General features: G+C 58.5%; 2 protein-coding genes across 8 annotated transcripts; one reads left to right on the top strand and one right to left on the bottom strand.

Annotated features, from left to right (window-relative positions):
* Nucleotides 1-5,458: 5,458 nt before the first annotated feature.
* On the bottom strand, nucleotides 5,459-18,808 carry PGGHG (protein-glucosylgalactosylhydroxylysine glucosidase). Of its 7 annotated transcripts, none has more exons than XR_009504762.1 (14): nucleotides 18,335-18,808; nucleotides 17,808-18,091; nucleotides 17,267-17,477; nucleotides 16,755-17,190; nucleotides 15,833-15,952; nucleotides 15,272-15,403; nucleotides 14,938-15,049; nucleotides 14,655-14,727; nucleotides 14,149-14,560; nucleotides 13,927-14,022; nucleotides 13,755-13,852; nucleotides 13,469-13,680; nucleotides 12,652-13,366; nucleotides 5,459-7,535 (listed from the first exon to the last, which is right to left on the bottom strand). XR_009504762.1 is itself a non-coding variant. In XM_059932482.1 (13 exons), the coding sequence occupies exons 2-13, from the start codon at nucleotides 18,064-18,066 to the stop codon at nucleotides 13,311-13,313; spliced, it is 2,217 nt and encodes a 738-aa protein (XP_059788465.1). In that variant the 5' UTR covers nucleotides 18,067-18,091; nucleotides 18,335-18,808; the 3' UTR covers nucleotides 5,459-13,310. The 7 variants fall into 7 exon arrangements, 2 of the variants coding, with proteins under 2 accessions (XP_059788465.1, XP_059788466.1); XR_009504760.1 differs by having other exon boundaries at nucleotides 5,459-11,477; XR_009504759.1 differs by having other exon boundaries at nucleotides 5,459-12,322.
* Nucleotides 8,195-10,127, top strand: IFITM5 (interferon induced transmembrane protein 5). Its single transcript, XM_059932484.1, has 2 exons — nucleotides 8,195-9,049; nucleotides 9,658-10,127. Exons 1-2 carry the CDS (start codon nucleotides 8,858-8,860, stop codon nucleotides 9,868-9,870), a joined length of 405 nt encoding a protein of 134 aa, XP_059788467.1. The 5' UTR covers nucleotides 8,195-8,857; the 3' UTR covers nucleotides 9,871-10,127.
* Nucleotides 18,809-20,263: the final 1,455 nt, after the last annotated feature.

The following is a 20,263-nucleotide window of genomic DNA, read 5'->3' on the forward strand; positions in this document are numbered from 1 at the left end:
AACCTCTGCTGCCAGTGTCCTTATCCCCACGGTAAAACAGAGCCACCACTCGCCTCTGCAGGAGACCCCCCAACACCAGCAGGTAGGTCTGGTTCAGTCTCCCCCAGGGTCACTGCTCCTTCCCCTGGGTCCTGATGCGCACACTACTTTGTGTGTGCCCTCCAAGAGTGGGGTCTCTGTTTCCCCCAGTCCTGTCAAAGTCCTGCAATCAATTCCCACTAGGCTTCAAAGTCTGATTCTCTAGGAATTCCTCCTCCCGTTGCCGGACCCCCAGGTTGGGAAGCCTGACGTGGGGCTCAGAAGCTTCACTCCAGTGGGTGGACTTCTGTGGTATAAGTGTTCGCCAGTCTGTGAGTCACCCACCCAGCAGTTATGGGATTTGATTTTACTCTGATTGCGCCCCTCCTACCGTCTCACTGTGGCTTCTCCTCTGTCCTTGGACGTGGGGTATCCTCCTTGGTGAGTTCCAGTGTCTTCCTGTCGATGATTGTCCAGCAGCCAGTGTGATTCTGGTGCTCTCGCAAGAGGGAGTGAGAGCACGTCCTTCTACTCCGCCATCTTGGTTAATCCTCTGATGCTGAGCATTCTTTCATGTGTCTGTTGGAAATCTGTATATCTTCTTTGGAGAAATGTCTATTTAGGTCTTCTGCCCATTTTTGGATTGGGTTGTTTGTTTTTTTGTTATTGAGCTGCATGAGCTGCTTGTAAATTTTGGAGATTAATCCTTTGTCAGTTGCTTCATTTGCAAATATTTTCTCCCATTCTGAGGGTTGTCTTTTGGTCTTGTTTATGGTTTCCTTTGCTGTGCTAAAGCTTTTAAGTTTCATTAGGTCCCATTTGTTTATTTTTGTTTTTATTTCCATTTCTCTAGGAGCTGGGTCAAAAAGGATCTTGCTGTGATTTATGTCATAGAGTGTTCTGTCTATGTTTTCCTCTAAGAGTTTGCTAGTGTCTGGCCTTACATTTAGGTCTTTAATCCATTTTGAGTTTATTTTTATGTATGGTGTTAGGGAGTGTTCTAATTTCATACTTGTACATGTACCTGTCCAGTTTTCCCAGCACCACTTATTGAAGAGGCTGTCTTTTCTCCACGGTATATGCTTGCCTCCTTTATCAAAGATAAGTTGACCATATGTGCGTGGGTTTATCTCTGGGCTTTTTATCCTGTTCCATTGATATTACTGGTTTTTAATCTTTGTTTTCCAGATCTAAGGAAACCTTTCTCCTTAAGGTTACTATGACTTATGGCAATTTGGTAAATTATACCTTTGTAAGCAGAATTGAATCATTTATCTTTTCTCTCTACCTGATCCCTCCAGAGTTTGGAAACTCCTAGTGAGTATTCTTATTTTCATGGCAATATAGTTATTTGTATAAGTTCAGTAAGAATATGTTCTCCTTATAACAAGACACAATTGGGAACACTGGTTGTATTAACCTGGCTTTGAAATGTCATATTTGACAATATGCACAGAATCAGATATGACCAGACAGCTTTAAAGAACTAAGGTGAACTTCATGGAGCCTGAAGTCCCTTGGAAAAACAACCTGGTACCTTGTTTACAGGGTTCCTAGCAGCCTTATCAGGTGAATAAGGAAGGCCACCTCCTGGCAGGTACAGGAATCTCAAGATATTTTGGGCGACCTTGAGAAGAGAAGAATCTAACCCAATCTGTATGTATTACAGGCAGAATCTGATGGCAACTGTTTGGTGTGATTTTCCTGGCCTTGAGAGGACTTTTAAAGTTCAGTCTGAGATTCCTTATAAAAAGTTCCAGCAGGGACGTCCCTGCTGGCACGGTGGTTAAGAATCCACCTGCCAGTGCAGGGGACACGGGTTCGATCCTTGGTCTGGGAAGATCTCACATGCTGCGGAGCAACTAAGCCCGTGGGCCACAACTACTGAGCCCACGTGCCACAACTACAGAAGCCTGTTCTCTGCAACAAGAGAAGCCACTGCAATGAGAAGCCCATGCACCGCAACGAAGAGTAGCCCCTGCTTGCCACAACTAGAGAAAGCCTGCACACAGCAACGAAGACCCAACGCAGCCAAAAATAAATAAAAAATTAAAAAAAAAGAAGTTCCAGCAAGGCCAATTTAAAAGAGCCTATGTGATCAATTACACTTATGTAAATAATCAGGTCATGTTTATTGAAACCAGGCTTATTTTGTAAATAAATTAGTCTTAATTTGGCTATATTTTGTAGAAATGAGGGTAATTTTAGAGAGAAAAAAATTATGTTTCAGTGGATATTAAGTTCTAGTGTTGTTAGTTGTCTTTGAGGTTTTGTATTTACTGTCTGAGACTCACTGCCTCGATGGCTCCGTGTTACTGTGTTGCATTACCATAAGGTTTAATTAAATTGTTAAAAGGACATTCTAAGCTTGTTTCTGAAGCTTATCACAGTAATCTATCTTTGGATGAACATCAGATGCCCCATGACCTGCAACCAGGAGATTATACATACTGGAAAAGACATAATTTAAAGGATTCTCTCCAACCCAGGTAGAAGGACCCTCATTGGGTGCTCCTTTTTTTTTTTTAAATAAATGTTAGGTTAGTGCTTTTTTTTTAAAAAAATAATTTATTTTTTAATTTATTTTTGGGTGTGTTGGGTCTTCGTTTCTGTGCGAGGGCTTTCTCTAGTTGCGGCGAGCGGGGGCCACTCTTCATCGCGGTGCGCGGGCCTCTCACTGTCACGGCCTCTCTTGTTGCGGAGCACAGGCTCCAGACGCGCAGGCTCAGTAGTTGTGGCTCATGGGCCCAGCTGCTCCGCGGCATGTGGGATCTTCCCAGACCAGGGCTCGAACCCGTGTCCCCTGCATTGGCAGACGGATTCTCAACCACTGCGCCACCAGGGAAGCCCCGGGTGCCCTTAACTAGCTCACACACAGCAACACTGAAGGGAATTAGTTCTTGGATTCATATTTCCCATTTACAAAGGGCCCTTGCACCAGACTGACTGGTCTATAGAGGACTGCTGATCTCAAACTCACCTTAAAACGATGCTCAGTCAGAAGAGAAACCGTGCCCACGCGGGGACAAGAAGATGACGTCAGAAGTAGACAGCTGGCCCAAGATGCCAGACCTGACCCGTATGATCATTTATAGTGTTTTCTTAACTTCTTGAACTTTTGCATATGAATCCAATGTTTTTCTATCATGGGCACAATCCTATGCAGAGTTCTAAAATCAATCCAGTTGTTGGGTTGATGGTCAATTAACTACATTCAGTACATCTGGTTATCTTGGTGGATTTCTCCCAAGGCTCTGACTGAATGGTCCTTAGGAGATTTATTCTAGAAGAAAAACATTATAGTTCTGTTCAGGCCACTATCGATATTACTCGGTGGGATCCCCTCACTTGGCTAATTAATCATACTTGCTCTGACCCTGGCCAGAAATATGAATTTTCTTTAAAAGTTACTCAAGTTCAATCAGAGCAATGAGCTAAATTTCAGTCAAAAACCATAATCACCTGCTTATTAGGAGGGACCCTCCCTCAGTTATGGGGTAGATTTACCAGGTTACAGTCATTTAAGTTTAAGGGTCCCCTTATGCTGGGAACAATTAAATCATACTGAGGATAATCAGCCTAATAACACTAGGAAATTGGGCTGACTGTCTTATGAACAATGCCAATATATCATTACCCCTAAAGATAGCGATTGGTTCAGAACAAACTGTCAGCCGACTGGGAGTATACTCGGCCACACCTAATGGAAATTCTTGGCCTAACTTCTTACTTACGACTTTATTAATGCTACTAGCTATAGTACTTGTTTTCTGCCTGTTCTACAAGATTGTTGTTTCTTGTGTTGACCAATGTGTAAGTGAGCTTCCAACAAAAATAATAACTGGGCTTCCCTGGTGGCGCAGTGGTTGAGAGTCTGCCTGCCAATGCAGGGGACACGGGTTCGAGCCCTGGTCTGGGAGGATCCCACATGCCGCGGAGCAACTAAGCCCGTGAGCCACAATTACTGAGCCTGCGCGTCTGGAGCCTGTGCTCTGCAACAAGAGAGGCCGTGACAGTGAGAGGCCCGCGCACCGCGATGAAGAGTGGCCCCCGCTTGCCGCAACTGGAGAGAGCCCTCGCACAGAAATGAAGACCCAACACAGCCATAAATAAATAAATAAATAAAAGAAATTAAAAAAAAAAAAGAAATTGAAAATTGTATAAAAAAGAAAAAATAATAACTAAGCAGCTTGAAATGGTCGACGAAATATATAGTTCTATATGAAGTTACAACGATCGTAATAGTGTAACTCTAGATATGGGAAGAAGTAACATGGGAGAGTCACTTTCTGGACTGTAGCAGACTAGAGTGACAAGGGGTCCAGAGGCTTCACGGCCACCTCTGGCAGGGCCTGGTCCAGCAATAGCACATGGAGTCCTCTGGGCACCATGGAGCAGATGGTCACGACATGCCTCCCAAACCTTGGTGAAATTTATGACCAAAAGGGGCAAATTGTAAAACAAGTACTGTTGCCCGCCATCCAGTTCTACGAGGATCAGGCCATTAGCCGCTGTAGTCTCTGACCGACAGTGTACCCTGAGGGCAGTTCAGGACGAAGAACAGGACGAAGAACAGGACGAAGAACAGGACGCAGGACAGGACGAAGGACAGGACAAGGCTCTCTGTGCTCTGGAAAACCAGGCCCCTTAGAGTAATCTCAAGAAGAAATTGTTTTTTTTAAGACTTTTTTTTGATGTGGACCATTTTTTAAAAAATTAATTAATTAATTTATTTATCCTTGGCTGTGTTGGGTCTTCGCTTCTGTGCCAGGGCCTTCTCCAGCTGCGGCGAGCGGGGGCCACTCCTCATCGCGGTGCGCGGACCTCTCACCATCGCGGCCCCTCCCGCTGCAGAGCACAGGCTCCAGACGCGCAGGCTCAGCAACTGTGGCTCACGGGCCCAGCCGCTCTAGCGGCATGTAGGATCCTCCCAGACCAGGGCCCGAACCCGCGTCCCCCGCATTGGCAGGCGGACTCCCAACCACTGCGCCACCAGGGAAGCCCCGATGTGGGCCATTTTTAAAGTCTTTATTGAATTTGTTATAATATTGCTTCTGTTTTATGTTTTGGTTTTTTTGGCCCCGAGGCATGTGGGATCTCAGCTCCCCGACCAGGGATCAAACCCGCTCCCCCCTGCATTGGAAGGTGAAGTCTTAACCACTGGACTGCCAGGGAAGTCCCAAGAAGAAATTTTAATGAGCCCAATTTCTTGCATTTTCTCATCTAGAAGAGCACTAAAATCATTAACTGAGATGTCTGATCCTCGTGACTACCAGGAACCTTTTACCGAGATGTGTGCTTCACTGCACGCATTTCCTAGCTCAAATCATACGTACACTGGCTTCTCCCCTACCTCTTTGGAGCAGTTCTGTTACCGAGTCCAGAGTCCAAGCTCGTACTGCTCCCGCACGACAGGCCAATGAGTCAAGAGACAAGGTGATGGGGGAGAAATAGTGACTTTATTCAGAGGCCAGCAAACCAAGAAGATGGTTCCTAAAGAACCATCTTAATTCGGGGTAGAATTTGGTCTTCTTTTGTGCGAAGGGAAAAGGGGAAGCAGGAAGATTTGAGATTAGAGGGTGAGGGCAGATTGCAGACTTCTCAGAGCCACCTGGCCTTCAAGGAAGCATAGCATTTCTTTGTTCTTCTGCTTGCTCACACAGGCTGGATCACAAGGCTCCTGCAAATCTTCAAGTTCTTAGCAGTTATTTTTACTTTACACCCTTATCTCTGCTTATTTGCAAGGTTTCCAGGCTGAAAGCAAACTTATCTACAACAAGTAATGGCCATAAGTAACCCAGGACCATGGGATGGGAACGTTCTTCAGGGAACTTAATGGGCTATTTGGGAACAAACAACATTTCTCTACTGTTTAACTCTTGGCGTGTGGGGACGAAAGTGATGGACTACATGGGCTGAAGAATGGGGGGGGAGGTGGTGCCAGTTCTGTTCTTCCTGTTACGGTTTCTCAGAGGTACCAAGAGGCTGCTTCCCAGGCTACAGTCCTCAGTAACACCGTTAATAAAACTCACCTCACAGTTCTTGCATTGTGTGTTTGTCTTTCAGTTGACAGTTTAGTCCAGCAGCAATGCATTCAAGGATGGACGTGGAACATTCCAGGTCAAACAAGCAGGTTGTCCTGACCCTGTGTCATCCGCCACTGCTTCCCAAGGCCTGTCTCTCTGCTCACACCTGGGGCTGCAGGGGGATCCCCTTGGGACCAGATGATGGGGAAGGAAGAATTCCCAGCCCGGTTCTCCATTGGTCAGTTCAGTGTGAGGGAGACGGCTGGCCACAGGATGGGGCCTGCACTCCAGCCCACTCAGGGGTGGCCTGAACACCGAGGTGAGGGGCAGAGCTGCAAGCAAGTTACTTTCATTGGACCCTTGTCGCCAGAGGGGAAGCATGTGCCTGGGCGTGGTTGCCAGCACCGCTCCCAGACCTCAGCTGCACCCCTCAGGAACTCGGAGCGCTGACCCTGCACAGAAGTCCACATCGTATGTCATCCCCAGTGATGGGAACACAGGCTCAGGTCTGCCAGTCACGTCCCACGCCTTACCACCCCACTGGACCAAGCAGAGGGTGGGCACCCCTCCTGCCTCCAGTTAGCCCTCAGGTCAAAGGCCGTTATGAGGTGCCGTGCGGCTGTGGGTAGAATACGTGGGTCCAGGGCCCCAGGGCAGGACTGGGCAGCTCTGCCTCTCGTCACTTCCTGTGCCACTGGTGCCTTCATGCTCTCCAGCCCTGCTGCTCTGGGCTCTGTGGGTTCAGAAGTTCTGTTTCCCAAAGCTTCCTTCAGGTGACACAAAAAGGTGCCGTTGATCTAAGATCTCTGGATGCCCCTTTGTTTCTCATGCCTGGGTCACAGGCAGGGCCACTTGACTCTGGTCCGCAGGAGGAGGGAGGGGCGCTCCACACTGGGTCCCCTCTTGCCCAATGTTACGGTAAATGGCCACACGCAGCACTCTTGCCCCGATGCGGTCACGGTGACCACGGCCTAGGTCTCTCGGAGAAGGGGCCACAACACACAGTAATCCACTGGGCCTAGCAGAGCTGGCAGCTGAGGGTGAGTAGAATGCCGCCCTGCTTTGGGCATCTCTCAGGTGTCCTCCAAGCTCCAGAGCTCCTGAGGGCTCAGCTCGGGTCTTCGCTGGGCCTTACTGCAGCTCAGCTTCTACTGCCCCCCGTCCTGTTCCTCTTCCTCCCTTCTTCAGGGCTTGACACAAAGAGCCTCCCTATTCAGTGTCCCTCTCAGAGTCCAGGAGCGTGGCCTGGAGTAACCCTGCAGGGCCTCCTGAGCCACTGCAGCGACTCTGGCTCTGGCGTGAGGTGGGGGCCCTTGGGGGGAGCAGGGGGCACAACTTGTTTTCTGTTGTAACAGGCTCACTCCGGCTGGAGCAGTGAGAACGCCGAGGAGGGGGCCACGCTAACCCAGGAGAAGGTGAGGGTGGCTTGGCCTCAGAGGTCACAGTGGGGGTGAGATTCTGCACATTCTGGAAGGCGGGACCAAATGGATCCTGTGTGAGGGGCAGAGGGCGCGGGCGTAAGCCAAGGCTCTTGGCCTGAGCAGTCGGATGGGTGCAGTGGCCACCACCTGTGCCCGCAGAGACCGGACAGAGGGTGCAGTGGACTGAATGCTTGTGTCCCCCCCATTTCCTATTGAAATTCTAAAGTGACGGTATTAGGAGGTGGTCAGGTCATGAGGGTGGACCCCTCATGGTAGGATTAGTGCTCTTATAAAAGGGACCCCATAGAGCTCCCCAGCTCCTTCCACCAGTGAGGAGCCCTGAGAAGTCGGCCCTCTGCAACCAGGAAGCGGGTCTCACCAGAACCCATCCACGCTGGCACCCTGATCTCAGACCTTCAGCCTCCAGAAATGTGAGAAATAAATTTCTATTATTTATGAGCCACTAGTCTAGGTACTTTGCTGTGGGAGTCCCAACTCAGACAGAAGGTTTGGGAGAGCCTGAGGTTTCCTGTTGAGGAGTTAGGCTGGAGATCCCGGGAGCCCTCCTCCGCGGACAAAGCAATCTGGCCCTTTGACATAAATGTGACTGACTGGCACATAGATGGCATTTTTAGCCGAGGCTGCTGGGCCCTCTGGAGGGAGATGAGACCAGGGTGCAGACATAAGCTCAGCCCCGCCCTCCCCGCCCCGCAGCTCTGGATTCAGGAGGGAGAAGCAACCAGCCAAGCAGCCTGAGAAGCAGCTGCCAGCTTGTGAGGGAGGAGGTCGGTCCCCAGAGCAGGCCCCGGAGAGCTCGCTGTAGCACCGGCACAGTAACGTCCGGGTCCCAGCTGGTCCCCTAACAGCCACCCCCCCGGCTCTCTCCCTTCCCCGCTGTTCTCTCCTGAGCACCCGTCAGGGTGGGCACCGGTGACCAGGTGATGCGGGCAGTTCTGGGGACAGAGGAGCTGTGGTTTCAGCAGCCCTGGTCCCGAGGAGCCCCGCCTAGCCCTGCCCTCAGGCCGAAGCAGCGGCCCACCCACCACGGCCCTGAGCTGGTGCGTCCCCCTGCTTTCGTCCGCGGGGGCGGGGGCTCTGGGGGGCGACCGCGGCCACCGCACGGGCCCCCAGCCTCTACGGGGCCGTGCTTCTCCGCGGGGGCGGGGCTTTCTGTGGGGGAGGGGGACTCAGCGGGGGGGTGGGGGTTGGTGGGGTGGCGGGGGTGGGCTCGCGCAGGCGGGGCGGCGGGGCGGGCCGGGCGGATCGCTCAGCTCCGGGCTGTCATTTGTCGTTAAATTTAGCGGCGGGCCGGTCAGCCGGGCGGGGGCTATAAGCGGCCGGGGCGCCCACCCTCGAAGCAGGAGTCCGAGCGAGGAGACGGCGCTGGAACCCATGGACACGTCGTACCCCCGCGAGGACCCCCGGGCCCCGACGCCCCGCAAGGCCGACGGCACCGCCCACACGGCCCTCACGCTGGGGGCGCCGCGACCCCCACCTCGAGACCACTTGATCTGGTCGGTGTTCAGCACCCTCTACCTGAACCCGTGCTGCCTCGGCTTCCTGGCGCTGGCCTACTCCATCAAGGTGGGCCTTGGGGCGCTTCGAGGGGGCCCAAGAGCGTTTCATGGGGGCTGCTTATCAAGTTGGGGTGCAGGAGTCTCCACGGGGCCGTCCGTCAGCCTGACGGTGGTGGGAGCCCCTCCCTCATGAGGGCTGCTTCTCCACTGAGGCTGGCGTGCCGTTCATAAAAACGAACGGGGGGTCTAGTTTGTCCCAAAGAGCCCAGGGTCAATGGGGCCTTACCCAAGGGGGTCTCTTCCATCAAACGCTCTCAGCACCGCTGAGGACCCCCTACCCTCGGAGGTCCTTGGAGGCTGATGCTGGCCTGGGAGGGCCACTGGGTCCATAGCTGGAGTGGGAGGTTGCAGGGTCTCCTTTCAGCCCCACCTTAGGCTGAGCCTCTCATGACCCAAGGCCCCCTGGTCGGGCCAAGCCCATGTGCCCAGCTGGGGACGGTGAAGGGAGTGGGTGGAGCCCAGGCAATATCCCCTCAGGCCACACCCCTCCATCCAGATTTTGGGTCCAGCTCGGGTCCTCCAAGGTGTGGACCCAGCGGCTGCCTGGGACCGGGTGGCAGGCCCCACCCTGGCCCCAAGCACGTGTAGAGAGCTGGCCCTGCTGCTGGTCCGCAGGCCCGAGACCAGAAGGTGACTGGAGATCTGGAAGCAGCCCGGCGGCTCGGCTCCAAAGCCAAGTGCTACAACATCCTGGCCGCGGTGTGGGCTCTGGTGCCGCCTCTGCTGCTGCTGGCGCTGGTGGTGACCGGCGCCCTGCACCTGTCCCGGCTGGCCAAGGGCTCCGCCGCCTTCTTCAGCACCAAGTTCGACGACTCAGACTATGACTGACAGGCTGGGCCCTGTCCCCCCCTGACCCAGGGACCCCAACCCCGGGGGCTCCACCCTCATCACCCGGAACCCTGACTTGCCTATGGGCCTGAGGCCCACCCTCCAGCCCCGGCCTGGGCACCTAACACTGACCCTGAAGATCCTCCACGGGGACCCCAGGGCCTTACCCTCACCTCGATGCCCCCAGGCCAGCTCCTCCCTCCCCAGTCACCAGGCTCAGCCTCAGTTTCACAATTAAAAGCGCCTGGCTCCAGAAAGTGCCTTCCAGGACTGTTCCTGGCTGGGGTGGGGGGAGGACATCTTCCCGAGGGGAGCTACCCTAGGGACCACTGCAGCCAAATCCCCCTGGACTGCCCCCAGCGTCCATGGTGGACGCCCCGCCCTGTCGGCTTGGTGCCCCGACTGTCCCCTTTGCTCAGGCACTGGGCAGCCTGCGGCTTCTGGGTGGAGGGGCCCGAGTATTTTAGAATGAAGTTTGGGAAGTTGGGCTTTCATCTCTGCCGCTCTGTGGTTTAGCGGCCTGTCTTTCAGAATGCGTGTGGTGCGTCTCCACGTCCACGTGTCTGCCCATCCCCGGGTCAGCGTGTGTGCAAACGTGTTAAGCGGAGTCCCTGGCCAGTGAGACTTGCCCTTGTTCTGCACGTTCCTGTCCGTGGCTGGGCGTGGGCTGACCTCCTTCTTTGGGTCACTCTGTTCCTGTGACCCTGCGTCCCTTTAATTCTGATCAATCTCTGTCCCAGCAGTGGGTTTCCTCCTTCCTGGATCGGTGGGGCTGGACACAGACACGGTCACACCATCTTCCGTGCACACGTCCATCACACCCACGTGCACAGGAGCACCCTCCGCACACGCACGATCGTACAGAGAGGGAGACGTGGGGGGGGGGCGAGTGCATTTTCCGAGCGCCTCGCGTCAGTTTACCTCCCTTATGTAACCCCCCAGCAGCCCCCGGCAGAGCCTGGCAGAGCCACACGCACGCCCTGTGTGGCTGGGGGCGGGGCCCCTGGGCCTTGCTGTGGCCGGGCCGATGACAGGGCAGGCTAATTGCAGGGGCCTTAACCACAGGGTGGCTCAGGGCTCCGAGTACCCACCCCGTGGTCCCTTCCCTCCCTTTGCCTGCCCACCCTGCCTGGGCTGGGGGCGTGGGTCTCTGTCTAGCTGCTGTACTTGGAGCCTCCAGAGTGGCCCCCCTCCTGTGACAGCCAGCGGTTGGTCCAGCTGTCTCCAAAGCGTGCCCGCAGAAATGAGTGCCGGCTGCAGGCCGGCGGTGCCCCAGCCCCGTGCTGAGTGTGCACTGCTCTGAGCCAGCCCCTGAGGCAGAGGTGGTGCTGGCCGGGGCCTGGCGTGGAGATGCAGCACCGCCCCTTCCTGGGCACTGGTCCTACACTGGACTAAGGGCAAGGCCAGCGCTCGGACTACCATGGAGACGGCGTTCCAACACTGAGCTCCAGGTTTGGCCCAGGAAGGGACCAACCCATGCTGGACACAGAGGCTGGGAGCAGGGGTCAGCCTGTGTGTAGCCGGGTACGTGTCTCCAAGCAGGGGATGGTCTTCTGGTCTCCACATTTGGTGAGGGGAGCAGACATTGTCCAGCCCGTGCCCAGTTGCTGAGGACAGAGAATACGCAGTCAAGCCAGGCACAGAGGAAGGTCACCAGCAACCCTTCCAGCCCGTCTCCTGGGCAGGTTGAAGGACCCTGGTCAGGTTCAGGCAATTGGCTGTCATGGGCCGGACCAGCCAGGCCAGCACACACATGCTGCCACCCTGTCACGGCCCCTTGGAGGGTTGCCCCTCCACAGGCACAGGTGGGTGTGCACACGCGCACACACACACACGGCACACACACGCGGCAGGTATCACGCTACGTCAGTCCTGTGGGTGAAGGGCCACCTACCACCCCCACCTGACGCCTGTGCCCACGTCTGGCTCCAGGGCTGCAAAGGCAAGTGTCTGCTCCGTGGGGACAGCCCCTGGCCACCATGCTCTGCTGCAGCAGACCTGCCTGGGCCTTTGCGGCACTGCCGCCGGTGGAGCGAGAGCCCGTGGGCCCCTGGGGGAGCCCCACCAAGTCGCGGGATCCATTCTGAGGCCACACTCCCTGCAGCCCCCCCTCCCTCTCTCCCTCACGGGGCTTCAGTCCATCACAGTTTGCCTGCCTGGTGTCCGCTTCTTGGAGAACTCGCGCTAACTCTCCACTGAGAACAGAGAGCAGCGGTTTGCAGATGAAGGAGGGGCGCAGACGTGACGGACCCGCTTACTTGCTCTACACGAGCACGTGACTGCTTCCCAGCCGCGTGGAAGGGAAACTTGATCCTTTACGAAATCCTCACGTTCAGGAGGGAGCTCGTCAGCTCCTCACAGCAGACAAAGCTTGCCCGTTCCTCAGGCAGATCTGGTGCAGCAGGCTTGGCCCTCGCCAGGACTTCCATGGCGGACACCATCTCGCCCCACCCTGGGGAAACCCAAGTCTGCTGTGCCAACTGAGGGGCTGAAGCCCAGGAGGACACAGTGGGCAGAGCCTCGGCTGAGGGCAGCCTGCCCAGGACAAGTGGGCCCAGGGCCATGGCCTTGAATTCACGCACACTTGGCCCCAGTCCTTCTGGCCGGTCAGAGGAAATGCAGGGTCTTGCCCCACACCCCACTCCCCTCCCTTCCTGGCTGTGGAAAGGCATGTGACAGAGACCATCCAACTTGACTGAAGTGGCCCAGAGGCCAGAGGAGCCAAGGACTGAGGATGCTGAGTGCTCACAACAGCCCAAGAGCACCTGGACCCAGCCATACCTGATGCTCCCTTGTGTGACACAGAAGGTTCCTTTGTGGTGAAGCTGCGACTCGGTGTCCCAAGTAATCCCACAGGAGACAGCCTCCCCCACGCCCCTCATCCTGCCGTGCTCCCCATCAAGGCCGGCATCTGCCTCTGTCTTCTCCGCAGAACCGTTGGCCATTCCCCCACCTCACCCTGTGGGGTCCTAGGGAAGGGGCACTGAGGGAGGGCGGGAGCAGACATGCTGTGTGAGGGTGCAGGAAAGCTGCCCATCCAGGGGGGGTTAGGCTGGGGAGGGGCTCAGGCTAGAGGCAGAGTCTTGAACTTAGGCCACAGAATCCAGACTTTCCTTGGAACCCGTGAGCCTGGCTGCCACGTGGAGGAGGGTGGGAGGGGGCGGCAGGCTGGGAGGGCGTTGAGGAGGGGTGGGTGCAGCCAGTGGGGGCACCTGCAGAGGGAGTGGCCAGGGGGGAGGACCTGAGAGACATCCCTGAAGCCAATAGCCCTGGACGTTTTGGGGGAGGGGGCAGGACTGGGCCAGGGTGGGGGGGACTTGGCGGGGCTGGAGGGCCCAAGGATGTCCCAGAGGGGGTCCTGTGGGCTCTGCGCAGATGTTTAATGTCTTCAAAAAATCTTCCCAGGAAACTCTTGGAGCAGAACTTGCTGCCCCTGCTTCCTACAGGTGTGACCTTTGTATCCGGCCAGCTGAGCAGGGAAAGGAGACCTTGTGTCCTGCAGGGAGAGGAGGCACTGTGGGCTGAGGGCACACACTGGGGGCTACCTTGGGGGTCACGTGCCCTGGACCCCTGGGTGGGTCTGGGAGTGGCGGCCTACCTGGGGACAGGGGGAGCCGAACCTGTGATGGCCACAGCTCAGCCTCCAGCCGGGGGGCCCAGGGCCCTGCCCGGGCAGTGACCTCAACTGTCACAGAGCCCTCGGAGAAGGAAAAGTCAAGCTTGCTCCCCTGGTAGGAGATGCCAGAGACGCACACTCCGGAGATCCCCGCGGGACACATGGGGTTGAAGGTCAAACTGGCCTCGGTGATCCTGCGGCGAGGGGAAGGTTCTGTGAGGAGGGGGGTGGCGGCAGGCGGTTGCCCTCTGCCTGCCACTGCACTCACCTGAACCCCGTGACCCCAAAGAGCACCGCCTGCAGGAAGCCCCCCATGCCTGTCAGGAAGTTCACGGCGCCCGACCTGTCTGCATTCTCCGTCCACACCTGCAGGGGGCAAGGCAGTCAGTGCAGGAGGTGGGCGTGGTCGGCGTGTAGGTCGAGGCTCTGGCCAGGCTGACCTTGAAGGGCTCCGTGACGTTGGCGAAGCTCCTCTCCAGGAGGTCCCACGCCCGCCCGGGGTCCTTCAGCTCCATCCAGCCCACTGCAAACATGCTCTGGGGACAGAGGTCAGAGGTCACGCTGGGGTGAGGCCCACTGCGTGGGGAAGGAAGACTGAGGCCAGTGGGACAGGGCCGGGGCTGCCGTGAGGACCACCACCCCACACCCTGCAGTTTCCTTACCCAAGTCATGGCAGGGCCGTGGGGGGACGTCACAGCCTCATACATCTCCAGGTTTTGCCTGCGAACTTCAGGACTCAGGGGGAAGGGGACGGGGTACCCCAGGAGCACAACATCTGCCTGCTTCACCTCCTCTCCTGGGGGTGAGGGGGGCGGTGCTGCTGATGGGGTAAGGTGGGGAGGGCGGGGACTGCTCTGTTGGAAAGGGGGCGTCCAGGGCGGACACGAGGTCCTGTGGGAGGGGAGAAGGGCCCTGAAGGAGCTCCAAGCCCACTCACCAGGCTGGTACCCATCAAACTCAGGGTGGAAGTTCAGTTTCGGGTCAAAGGGCACCTTGATCTTATCAGCCACCACCAGCCACTGGTTGGGGACGGGCTGACCCAGGTCCTGCGCCAGGGCAGCAGCAAAGCGCAGACTAGGAGTAGAGATGGGGAGAGGTGGGCTGCAGCCCCCAGCACTCCTGGCTGGCCCCCTGCATGGTGGAGGTGGGGCGGGTTCTTGGGTCTGACCTGTTCTGGACCAGGACATTGGTGTACACGGAGTTGTTGACCCCAGAATGGTATTCGTCAGGGGGCATGACTCCTGGGCACATAAACGTACAAGGTGATATTTAGTGCAGGGTCTTAGGGACCTGCCCCTGATGCCGGTCGCCAGTGGGGGCCTGGCAGCATCAGGTGCTGGTGATCACAGGCTGAATGGAGGACCATCCACCTGCCCCTCCACTTGTGACCATCCGCTCCCCCTGCCCCTTCTCCGTCATCCACACTCCTCCCACCATGGCCACGCTCTCACCCTTCAGGTGGAACTTCTCCTCCTCAGGGCTCCACTCCACACGGCTGCACCAAAACTCAGCCACGGCACGGACCACATCCCAGCCCCCAGCCTCTCGGAAGAGCTGCAAGTCCTGAAGAGCAGGAGGTGGTGCGTCAGAGGCCGTGGCACCTGTGGTTCTAGTTCCCACTGGTCACTGCATTTCTTGCCAACGCCCACCCTTCTGAGTGCCCAGAAATGAAGGCCTGGCTCTGAGACGCTCCACAGGACTGGCCCAGACAGGAAGTCACGGCAGCGTGGAGGGCGTGGCCTCGCTAGGTGGGGGGTCACACGTGGCGGCACAGTGACACCTCACCTGGGTGGCGTGGTAGTACAGACGGAAGGCCAGCACCACGGCCCCGTTGATGTGGATCTCCTGGGTCCCATAAATGGCCTCAGGGCAGACCTCCAGGCCGGAGCCCGCGCTCTCCCAGGCAAACTTGGCTCCCTGGGGGGTTTGGAGGGGATGGAGTAGACTTGACTCCGCTCTCGGGGGGCTGGGGGTAGCCCGCCTCGGTTCTCGACACTCTCAGCCTTCAGCCATGGAGGGCAGACAGAGGCGGGGGCACCAGTTGTCCCGGGTGCCCTCGTGGGGGCCTGCGGGCTCTGAGTGCCCTCTGTGTGGCCTCATCGTGGGCCAGGTGGTTTCTGCCCCGTTTCCACTGTGTACTTGCCCTGGGGCAGGGCAGTGAGGGGACCCCCTGCTGGGTCCCAGTCAGGCTGTTGTTCCCACATGTACGGGACAGGCTGGGGGATGCCACAGAGCCTCTCTAGGAATCCAGGACATTCCAGCCCCACCCACAGAGGGGGCTGGGGGGTAGTATGGGACATCAGCCCTTTGGGGGGCCCCGTAGGGTAGGTGCTCGGTCCCCCTCACCTGGTAGCCTAGGTTCTGGGCGTTGTACAGGGCCCCGCTAAGCGTCCGGATGCGGTACTGCAGGAGAGCCCTGGCAGCCTCGGGGTGCAACATCAGGACGCTGGGGAACATCCAGAGGTCCTGCGAGCACAGCCGAAGAGCCCCCTTGTCTGGCGCTCTCACTCCTCTCTCCCCACGGGCCACACCCAGCTCCCTCCTCTACTGCCCCATCTGGGTCTGTCCTGGGCCCTCTGCCTGCCAACCCCACAGTCCCATCCCCAGCCCAGACGCTCCTCAGGCCTGGTCCCCGGCGGGCATCTGCGTCTGCCCAGGGCTCAGGCCAGAGTCTGGGCGTGGGCAGCCTGCGGGGGGGCCCTGCTCTGTTGCTCACTAGCTGCCCGACCCAGAGCGAGCAACTCAGCCTCTCTGAGCCTCTCCTGTAAAGGGAGCGCAGCACCAGCTTCTCCCGCATCAGGAAAAGTGCAGCAGCGCCCCGGACCCTCCCGAGCCCAGCGGTCAGCCGGTCCTGGCTTCCTCGCCTTCCTCCACCCTCGCTCCACTCAGCAGCCACAGGGGGGTCTGCCCAGAGCCCACGGCTGCCCGTGTCCTTCCCCAGTTAAAGTCTTCACAGCCTCCTCAGCACCCCCTACAACCGCTCTTCCCGCAGCGGTGAGGGCAGACCCCTCGCCCGGGACAGATGCCCTGCACCTGCTCAGTTCTGGGCCTCGGAACCTTCTGGTCCCCTTGCCTGAATCACATCACTCGTTTTCACCAAATGCCTACACAGCCTTCAGCCGAGACACTACTTCCTCCAGGAAGCCTTCCGTCTGCCACGGTCCCTGTGCTTCCCCAACCACAGCCCCATCCCATGCAGGGCAGAGGCAGCAGCTCTGTGTACAGCCGGCTCTGCAGCAGGTGTGCGTTAAGGGTGGATGGTGCACACCTGGTCCCAGAAGACGTGGCCCCAGTAGCATTCCTCACGGCTCCCGTTGGAGAGGCCCCCTGGGCTGAGGCCGTGGCAGACGTATTCTGGGGCCCCGGGCTGGGGCAGGGCACTGAGCAGGTAGTAGAGAGCTCCACGCAGGGCCTGGCGCAGACGCAGGGGCCCCTCCACATCCAGGCCACAGCCTGCCCAGAGCTGGGCCCAGGCCTGCGCGTGGGCCGCGTAGAGAGTGCGCCTGGCCTGCAGCTGCAGGGCGTCGGCGAGGCAGGCCTGGGCTTCGGCCTGGCTGCCACCCACCACCGTCAGGAACTCCCACGTCCCATCCTGCTCCCCTTCCCCAAGGGTCAAGGCTGGGGGCACGGGCGTCCACAGCATGTGCACCTCCTGCTGTGCCCCCCCAGGCTGCTCGGGGGTGAGTGTGTGGCCGTACAGGTACCTGCAACAGGACGGCTGTGTCTCAGGGACGGGCTCCCTCCTCGGGCCACCCAGCCGGCCCCCCGCCCCCTCCTCACCGGGCTCCCTGGAAGTCAGGACCCAGATGCAGGTCCAGGTCCGGGCTCTCTGGGGAGAAGGCTGACTGCAGCAGCACAGTGATGGGCCAGCTCCCTGTGGCCAAGCGGGTGATGGACACGCTGCAGGCCAGGACGTGAGGCAGCGTGCGGTGGGCGTAGATGCGCTGGGAGGCCCGGAAGCTGGGGCCCTCCAGGGTGTGCAGAAAGGAGCCTGGCGGGTGGAGGGGGGGGGGCGGGGGAAGACAGGGCAATTCGCACACCCCACTCGGGGTGCCGAGGACAGTTCCAAAGCTGCCGGCCTTTCTGGGCGGGGAGTGGAGTCACCTCCAAGCCCCAGATGCCCTGTCTGGGAAGCGACAGCCGCAGAGGGGCCGCCAGCTCCTGCAAGTCCAGGAGGCCCGTCCGGCTGAAGGCCTCACAAAGTGGCCTCTCAGGGCCTCCTTTCCTTTGGGAGCCGGCATCCTCCGGATGAGACCTCTGTCGGGTCTCCCACTCACTTGGAACGATGGCAGAGGGCAGGGGGAGGTCAGGCAGTGGCTACCTGTGTTAGTGTCCAGGACGAAGGTGTTGGTCAGCTGCTCTCCTGATCCTGCAGGGGCCTCCAGCTGGACATTGAGGGGACTGGGCAGAATGGCCCGGTGCGTATCCCCCCGAGCCCCATTGTACACGCCGCTCACATGCAGTGTCTCATGGTACACGCGTGTGCCCAAGTAGGCATTGGTCACGGTGGCCAAGAGCCGGGGGTCACCGGGCAGAGAACGGGCAGTGAATCTGGTGGCGTCCTTGCCAGCATCCTCCATGGGAAGGTTGGCTCGGCGGAGGGGCCTGCAAAGGGGGGAGTCAGAGGCCCCCACCATTGGCTGGGCCTCCCTTTTCTGTAAACCCAAAGCTCGCCTTGGAACCTGGCTAATGCCCCCACGGGTGGAGGGACGGGCGTGACCCACCTGGGCAGCCCCGATTGTCCAGAATCCCCACTCTCAAGCCGCCCCAGGAAACACCCTCAACCCTCAGAGACCCTCGCCCCCAATACTGATCTCCAGGGACACAGCAGAGGCCCCGGACTCCCACCTTAGGGCCTCAATCCCTTCCAGCTCCCTCCGGGCGCACCGCCTCGAAGCCGTCGGGCTGGCGGGAAGGGAGGAGGCCTCAGCCGGCGGGCCTCACCCTCCAGGAGGCTGGCTGGGTACCGGGGGGTGGGGTGCCGGCAGCAGCCGGGGGTTGGGGGGCAGGCGGGCCGTCGGCCGCGTCCCTGGGGCTCGCCGCAGCCCAGCCGCGTCCCTCGGCTCCAGCGGGTGGGCGCCGGACCGGAGGGAGAAGTAGCCAGCGGCGGCCTTGTCACCGGAAGGCCCCGCGGTCCCCGCCCCAGGGCGCGCAGGGCGGGCCGGATGGGACGTCCCCACACCCGGGGCGGGCGGGACGGGTGGGCCGGGCCGCCTCGACCAGTCGTGCCTGTGCGGCCGCGGGGAGCCCAGCTCCAACTCTGCCTTGAGTCTAATCCAAGGGTGGATGTGAGAGGGACGGGGTTTCGGCTTAGGGGTCCCCTCTCTTGTCGCCGGGTCCTGCCTCTCTCCCTGAACCCCCGTCCCCCCAGGAGAGGTGAGGCAGGTCCCCCTCCTGGAGCCCCGCCTTCCTTTGTCCCCGCCCCACTTTCTGGCTCTCCCCAGCCTCCTCTCTCAGCCTGTCTACCCGCTTGCCCCCTGCCCCGCTGGAGGCTCCAGGCCCCGGCCCCAGGGCCGAATGACTGTGCCCTGACCACTCGCCCAGCCAGAGACACTCAGATTCAACGTGTCCCTGAAACCTGCTCTTGCCGTGGCCTGCCCAGCACAGGCCATGGTGACTTCACCCATCCCGTTGCTCAGGCCCGCTGTCCCCACACCTACATCCACCGGCGCGTCCCCCTTCCAGGGCGTGCCCGCTCTCACCGTCCACCCTCAGTCCAGGCCGTCCTCCTGGGTTAGGGCCGTGCTTGCTCTGGCCCCACAGCCCTGGTCAGCAGAGCCAGAGCCACGTCCACCCCAGGAGTGGTCAAGTGCTCAAAGCCTGCAGTGGTGCCCACCTCACCGGCGGGACAAGCCACCCAGGGCCCCCTCCCCACCCTCAGCGCCCCCCCCCCCCATCCCGCTGCGGCCACCCTGGCTTCCTTGCTGCTTCTGCACCATTCCAAGCACGCTCCCTGTTATGGATTGAATGTGATCCCCCCAAACCCATCCGTTGAATTCTAATCCCCAGTGTGATGGTATTTGGAGGTGGGGCCTTTGGGACATAATTAGGTCAAGAGCTGTCAAGAACGGGATTACTGCTCTTATAAGAAGAGGCCCGAGAGCTCGCCCTCTTTCTACCCTGTGGGGACACAGCCAGAAGACAGCCATCTGCAAGGAGAGAGTCCTCACCAGACACCAGATTGACTGGCATCTTAAGCTTGGACATCCCAGCCTCCAGAACCGTGAGAAATACACTTACGCTGTCGACAAGCCACCCGGCGTGTGGTATTTTGTTATAGCAGCGCGAGCCAACCAAGACAGGCCCCTTTGTGGCATTTACACTTGCTATCCCACTGCCTTTTCTTCAGGACATCCTTAGGGTTGATCCCTCCCTTCCTTCCGTTTTCAAATGCCTCGTCCACAACCAGATTTTCCCAGACTACTTACATGTAAGAGGAAACAATTGGCTCCATCCCCCCAGCCCCCTGCTTTCCCTTCCTCCTAGAATGCCAGCTCCAGGAGGGCAGGGATTTTTGATCTGTTCTGTGGAATGAATAACTGGATTTGAGAATGGATTATGGAAGGGAATTTGGGGAAGTGAAGGGGCTGACTGGGGTCCCAGAAGCTGGCCAAGTCCAGCAGGGTTGAGCAGAGAAGACTTCAGGATTCGGGGGCTGTCAGTCGCCGGCCCTGCCCATCGAGGCCAAGCCTCACGTCAGAGCTTCCGGCATCAGGCTGTTCCCCTGAGCTCACCCGGGAAACGGGGGCTACAACCCTGTCCCACTGAGATGGGCTG

This window comes from Balaenoptera ricei, chromosome 8 (genome assembly GCF_028023285.1).
Source record: "Balaenoptera ricei isolate mBalRic1 chromosome 8, mBalRic1.hap2, whole genome shotgun sequence".
In the NCBI taxonomy this organism is placed as follows: domain Eukaryota; kingdom Metazoa; phylum Chordata; class Mammalia; order Artiodactyla; family Balaenopteridae; genus Balaenoptera; species Balaenoptera ricei.

Coding starts and splice junctions, on each gene's coding strand:
- IFITM5 (XM_059932484.1), top strand. CDS start 8,858: ATGGACACGTCGTACCCCCGCGAGGACCCCCGGGCCCCGACGCCCCGC. Junction 9,050..9,657: donor CGCTGGCCTACTCCATCAAG/GTGGGCCTTGGG, acceptor GCTGGTCCGCAG/GCCCGAGACCAGAAGGTGAC.
- PGGHG (XM_059932482.1), bottom strand. CDS start 18,066: ATGGAGGATGCTGGCAAGGACGCCACCAGATTCACTGCCCGTTCTCTG. Junction 17,191..17,266: donor CCTGACTTCCAGGGAGCCCG/GTGAGGAGGGGG, acceptor GTCCTGTTGCAG/GTACCTGTACGGCCACACAC. Junction 14,023..14,148: donor ACGGCCCTGCCATGACTTGG/GTAAGGAAACTG, acceptor CTCTGTCCCCAG/AGCATGTTTGCAGTGGGCTG.